This window comes from Pyxicephalus adspersus, chromosome 5 (genome assembly GCF_032062135.1).
Source record: "Pyxicephalus adspersus chromosome 5, UCB_Pads_2.0, whole genome shotgun sequence".
Taxonomy (NCBI): domain Eukaryota; kingdom Metazoa; phylum Chordata; class Amphibia; order Anura; family Pyxicephalidae; genus Pyxicephalus; species Pyxicephalus adspersus.
This window is the reverse complement of record NC_092862.1, coordinates 1,567,100-1,573,316: the sequence shown is the minus strand read 5'-3', so window position 1 is coordinate 1,573,316 and position 6,217 is coordinate 1,567,100. Positions and strand designations below refer to the sequence as shown.

Genomic DNA, 6,217 nt, shown 5'->3' with positions numbered 1-6,217 from the left:
ACCAATAGTTTTTCCTTTTTGTAACCAAAATTGGCAGTTTAAATGCAGAGTTGCCTCCCTTTACCATTTACTATAGATGTATTCACTGCTAAGTTCAGTGAAGTTTTGTTAATTTCAAATAAGGCTTAAAAACCCCCCACCCCCTAAAAACAAAGTCTTTTTTGTGTTATATAATAAATATAGTACAAAGTGAAAGCAAGAAGTGGCACATTGATACCTATTCACAACGTGTCATATAACACCATATAGATTCTTAATATTAGTTGTTCAGGACTTCAGACACCATAAGAAACAAGTTCACCTTGCCAGGATTTTATATTACATGGTATTTATTGGCACAGAATGGACAATCTGTTATCTCACATCATGGATTAGAGAAGAGAGCCACTGATGAGCATAACAATAGTTCCCAGCAGCAGGAAGATGGCGGAAAAGCTGGACTTGATGCTGTTGGCTCCACTAGTGTTGCACAGGTCAGTGCTGCAGCAAGATGTGGAGACTGAGCCCACGTAGATGTTGGTGTTGGTTGCCGTGCAGCTGAGTGCACACTGCTTGGTGATGGAGGTTACAGTTATTCCAACTACAAAAACAGACAAACTTTAGCTGTGTTTATATTATTATAGACTTGTATGGGTAGAGAAGCAGTTCTATATGGAACAAAAGCCCATCTGTACCGGTCCTTAATGTAATGGGTTGCCTCAGCATGTATAATGAAGAGGCTGAACCAATAGGGCTGTAGTCAACATTCACATGCAATGATATGACTTTGTATTTTTGGATCTACTGAATAATTTGACATACGGTTTGTTAAAGCTTTGCATTAAAGTGAGACATTTATACTAATACTTTTTCTCTGAATGCCCACAGTGTATAATCCATTGGGCTCAAGCTCCCTGCATTGCACAATCATGATTTCTTACCAGCTGAAGCAGTTGACACATCCGTCTGACAGTAGTTGTACCCAGATGAGCAGTTAGTCGGCGTTTTGCAGTTGTTGTTGCTGCTTTCACCAAGGCATGTGTAACATTGGAGGGAATAGGCTGAAACAAAACAATTTAAAGTGTGACTCCACCTTCCATTAAAAGCAGATCCACATAAATATACAGAACACTTATCAATCATCCCACTGCCTTCACCAATATAATTGGTTAAAAGTTATACCTATATTTCTTTGTCTCTGATAAATTTAGTATTACATCTTGCTTGTATTAAATCTGGAAGCTGCCAATTTGGATGCCCAGCACAAGTGGCATTCAAGTCTGGATGCACTGATAGACCCACTGAAGTAAATATGTACTTTTGTGGGGTTATGAAAAAGGTTGGAAGCATAAGGTGAACCCATTATAAAGAATGAGTTGTATGCAATTTTCCTTGCTGAGCCTCTATCGCAGCTCTGACCACATAAAAACATATAATACTGTATAATATAATAATAAAAACCTCAGCCAAAGTTTCAAGTTTAGCCAGCACTTGTATTAAAGGGGTTCATTCTGCATCCCCAATATTTGGTCACGTGATCTGAACATATGCAGGGGAAACAAAGAGAGTGTCACTGCTCTGTGCAGCAGCCAAAACAGCTTTCCTATACAGCTCTGCTATGGATTAATCTGCCTAATTATTAATAAAATGATACAAGAAATGCTGATGTGTTCTAAGCTTCCCGATGACAATCCCAGTCTAACTTACTGAGATGATAACAGTGCCAATGGCTGTAGTGGTCCGACACAATCTAATAGGAATAGTAGGGATGGTGGGAACTCTTCATAATGGGCACAGCAGACCTGGAACTGAGGTTAGGATAGTGGGAATATCTCTCAATGGACATGGTAGGTGTACAAACCCAGGGCCTCAACACAGCAGTTTCACCAATATATCCCCAAGACATAGAACAGCCTTACTCTTCAATATTAACCCAAAATAGCCAATGAACCCCACAGAAAATGAAAATGAGGGAAAATACTGAACAGGTGGTGGCCACTTACCTGTCCCTATGCAGAGAGCGGCCAGCAGAAGGATGCTTGTGTATGCTGCCATTGTGAGCTAGAGGAGGTGTGTGAATTCCACGGGCTTTGCTTCTCAATATATACATCTCCATGTGTTTGTTCACATCTGTCACCATGAAAACTTGTGTGCACGTTGGCCTCCCCTATACAAACATCTCTTTATGTATAGCTAATAAACAATATGCAGGTCATCTAAAGCTTGCTGGTCCTTTCACACAACATTCAGTTAGGTAATACTCATATCAGTTGTCACGCTTTGTTACCTGGAAAATACAGACATATAAAGAACAAAGGTGAATAGTTCTTGTTACTCTGAGGTTTCCTAGAAATGATTAGGTATCCCATGTGACTGGATTTTTTATATGGGGGGCACATTTACCATTAGGCATAGTTGGCTTCTGCCTATAGCTCAGACAAGCAACTCTTCTATTAAAAATAATTTTGTGCTTCTTCAACACAGATGTTACTTTGGGTAAAATTTATATATATTTTTTTGGTAAATGCAGCAGCTGATTATTCAATTATTTTAGTATTATTTTACATTTTTATTGATCAGATGTAGTGGTAAAATAAATTATTTTATTAAATTGAAGAAAAGATTGCAAAGAGGAAGTAAGAGTGTACTTTATTAAAAATTCATGAAGACAAATATACTAGGCAAAGTTCACCTGACACCTTTCTGGTGGAAAAGGTATAACAAGAATTTGTAGGAATATGTCAACATGGTTTTGAATTCCAAAGCATTTCACCGTAATGGCTTCCTCAGGTGAGACGAAGACAAGCAAGGACTATTGTAAGTGGGGGAAGGCGGTCAGAATAAATCGGGTTATGGGATATCAGATTGTGTTGCCCTATATTCTGCAAGGCATTAGTTATGGCAGTGTTTATTCATCTTTTTAACATAGGGAACCCTTTAAATAATTTTAATGTCTTCAGGGACCCCCTTCTATAACTACTATACCCACAGCTCACAGTATGGTGTGGTGGTCAGTGGGAAGAATTCCTCTTACATTGCTGGCCATTGGGAAGAATGTCACCCTTACAGATAGCCAAAAAGATCATTGGGGTCACTTATACTGACCTGGGGGGCAAAAACTGCTAAACCCGTTGAGAAACACTGTGTTTTGGAAAGGAGACAGGTAAAGTGTAAGTTTATCTCAAAATTGCTGCTAGCCAGATTCTTTTAATAAACATTTCCATGAAAAGAATATGCAAGGAAAAGCATGGAAAATGTAACCAAATGGATGACCAAAACATTTTGCAAACAAATGGATGCCTGAAATCTCTCAGATTGGTCATTGTTCACAATTTGGAGTTTTGGGTAGAAATCAATGCCGGAGGTTCTGGTGAGCTGCACCATCGCATCTGTCTGGGTTTAAAAGGGGTCTTATGAGGCCCTTTGACTGGTGAATAACTCTAAACATCCAATATAACACAATACAAACAATATACCACAACAAATCTATTCCTTATTGATTTTGATCGACACATCAATTGAATATTGGTTGGGAATTGCTATTCCTTGCCTGATGAATGCCACTCCACCAATAATGAGCTTTTTGGGATCAGAGCAGTGGCGAGCTACATCAATGGGACAAAGAATGGAGCTGGGATGAGGGTAACTAGATCTGGGAAATAACAATCACTTACCTGAACATATATCTATATATATTTTGGTTTCTTCTTTCATGGCGGAATCAGACATAACACTGCTCACCCTTTTTCAGGTTTTATTAAGAAAGCCAAAACTTTACAGCTGATTACTTCAGTGTGCTATAAAAAACCAGGAGTGCTTCTTTAGCATGAAAATAAATAATAATAAATTCCATTCATGCAAAAAAATGTAAAATTATTATTACAGCGGACATAAAATTAGAATTTTCACTTTACATAAAAGGGTAGACAACCTTTACATGTAAAGAGAAAACATTATTCTTTTTTATTTTTTAGGTACAATACCCTTTTTTTTTATGTAAGCGCAGTGAGATCGGCTCTCTTTTTTTTTTCTCCTTCACAGCGGCTAAGATCAGGTGACGTGCCAAGAAGACGGAAAAGAAGAATGAATATGGCGGCGCCCTGCAAAGAAGAATTCCAGGACAACGCGGGACAGGGTCATGGGAAGGAGCAGTGTTATCAAGGGACCTGCGGGATTAAAGGGAAGTGTAAATTTTTGGTTTTCAGTTTAGTTCCGCTTTTAATAGCAACTAGTATGATAACAAGAATGATGTCTTCCTATTTGTTTCCTTGCATAGTAAACTATAGCTATGTACATCTGTTGCTGGAAAAGATCTTTCATGATTGCTTCCAGTAAAAGAGGAATGAACGAGCACTGTACACACATGGGGCCTGATTTAACAAGCAAATTCGCGGAAGCTCGAGGCGTTATCTACGCACCGATGTATGAGGCGTCTTTCGCGTGCCGGAGTCGGATGCTAGTATACTTAGATTAATTTGCAGCCGCACGATTCAGGATGATCTGTTAAGCCAGGGATCAGCAAAGTTTTATAGCCCCTAGGCCATTTAAGGGGTGGGTGGGAGCACACTACACCGGACCCACCATAATGGCCCCGCCCACCACTAGGGAACGCCCCCTGAAGTGAAATCCCTTTCCTCTGTACCTTCAGAGAGCTTTCCCTATTTACCGCGGTGGCGGAAATATCAACGCTATAAAATAGGGGAGCAACTGCAAGGGGGCGACTCTGGATCTGGCGGTTCCTAATGCCCCCTGGCCGATCCGCTGGTCATAGCTCTCTGTTCTGTGCACATCTACAGTCTATTACAGGTCAATTAATTAAAGTTACATTACAGATTAATTAATTAATCAATTGAATAAATAATTAATTAAATAAGGTCCTTAGTGCTGGATTTTTTTGTCTACATTTTTATGGTACATTATACTCCTTCCCAAAATGTCTTCATTTATCGTAAGATTTGTTGCAGTTGTTGTTTTGATACTTTTTAGTTTGGTTGCAACACTGCTAACTAATTTATATCATGTTGTATATATATTAATTAGCACTTTTAAATATGTCACACAATAGTATGAATGTAAAAAAAAGGTGCAATCAACCATTTTTATTTTGCTTTAAATTTCATTCTAGTTTAGATAAATCCAATATTTTAATAAAGGATTGTTGGCAAAGATTTTCGAATACATGTATCAAGGAACATTTAGTGATTTCACTTGTGTATGTCTAAATAAATTTAAATGTATAGAAAAACATATGCATTTTTTTTTTACTATTTAAACTGGACTGGTTTATGGGGGGTATTCAAGGAAGTTTACTTGTCTAGTATGAGTTGATGTGACTTAATGTAATCTACATTCTTGTTATTGGACAGGCAGAAACCAACATTGTTGCTACCACAACATCACAAGCCACCAGTATAATCTCCTCCATAATCATAATCCCATGCGAACACCAAGGTGCATATTTGGCACATAAGCGTATGGTTTCACGCATTTTTGTGCACATTTTAAAAACAAACAATAACACCAAAACATGCAAATCACATATGCATGAATAATCCTCCATATAATTCATGAGGCTAATTCATGCATTCATAATTCATGAATTTTACAACACATAGTCATATGTGTAATATATATATATATATATATATATATATATTTATAGCGTTCAACGTCCATTTCTTTTCCTATTATTTGTTAATTTCGGGATGTGGCAGGTATAATTTTGTTGAAATAAATGTGGGAGTCTCCAGGTTTGTTTCTTTAAAGCCCGGTGTTACACTTATGCACAGTTAGTGGAGTTATTAGGCTAATAATACATAAAACTATTTGAGCCAGGAGTTTTGCACATGTTCATTTGTTTTTATTTTTCAAAGTGAACTTTAAACTGCAAAAAGATCATTTTCAAATGAACGTTCCAAATAAAAAAAAGAAAGAATTGTACTGTGCCATACATGTTCATGCTGGTATGCAAGGTGAACAATATATATATCTTAATATAAAGTATACTCGGTATATATGTAAATAAATATATGTTTAGCATTTTTATTATTGGTAGATAATTTTGAAAGTAGCTGGCAAGCCAAAAAAGTGTGCGCACTCCTGTACTAAGGGGTTCAGTTGTGTATTGTATCCAAAATGTATTGTTGAATGATGTTACAATCACATTTAGTTTGAAGAGGACATATCTATCATACTCAAGTAAGTTTACATGATGGTCTGGAAGAGATTACCGGAAAGG

At 37.4% G+C, this 6,217-nt stretch overlaps 1 protein-coding gene across 1 annotated transcript; it reads right to left on the bottom strand.

The window, feature by feature from the left end:
• Positions 1 to 340: 340 nt before the first annotated feature.
• Positions 341 to 2,064, bottom strand: LOC140331929 (lymphocyte antigen 6E-like). The gene is made up of 3 exons (XM_072413258.1): positions 1,983 to 2,064; positions 921 to 1,040; positions 341 to 580 (listed from the first exon to the last, which is right to left on the bottom strand). Exons 1-3 carry the CDS (start codon positions 2,032 to 2,034, stop codon positions 372 to 374), a joined length of 381 nt encoding a protein of 126 aa, XP_072269359.1. The 5' UTR covers positions 2,035 to 2,064; the 3' UTR covers positions 341 to 371.
• Between the last annotated feature and the right edge of the window lie 4,153 nt (positions 2,065 to 6,217).

What these genes read in the sequence shown, in the direction of transcription:
- LOC140331929 (XM_072413258.1), bottom strand. Translation starts at nt 2,034, where the DNA reads ATGGCAGCATACACAAGCATCCTTCTGCTGGCCGCTCTCTGCATAGGG. An exon ending in CGCTCTCTGCATAGGGACAG is followed by an intron (nt 1,041 to 1,982) that starts GTAAGTGGCCAC and finishes GTTTTGTTTCAG; the next exon opens with CCTATTCCCTCCAATGTTAC. An exon ending in TGTGTCAACTGCTTCAGCTG is followed by an intron (nt 581 to 920) that starts GTAAGAAATCAT and finishes CTGTTTTTGTAG; the next exon opens with TTGGAATAACTGTAACCTCC.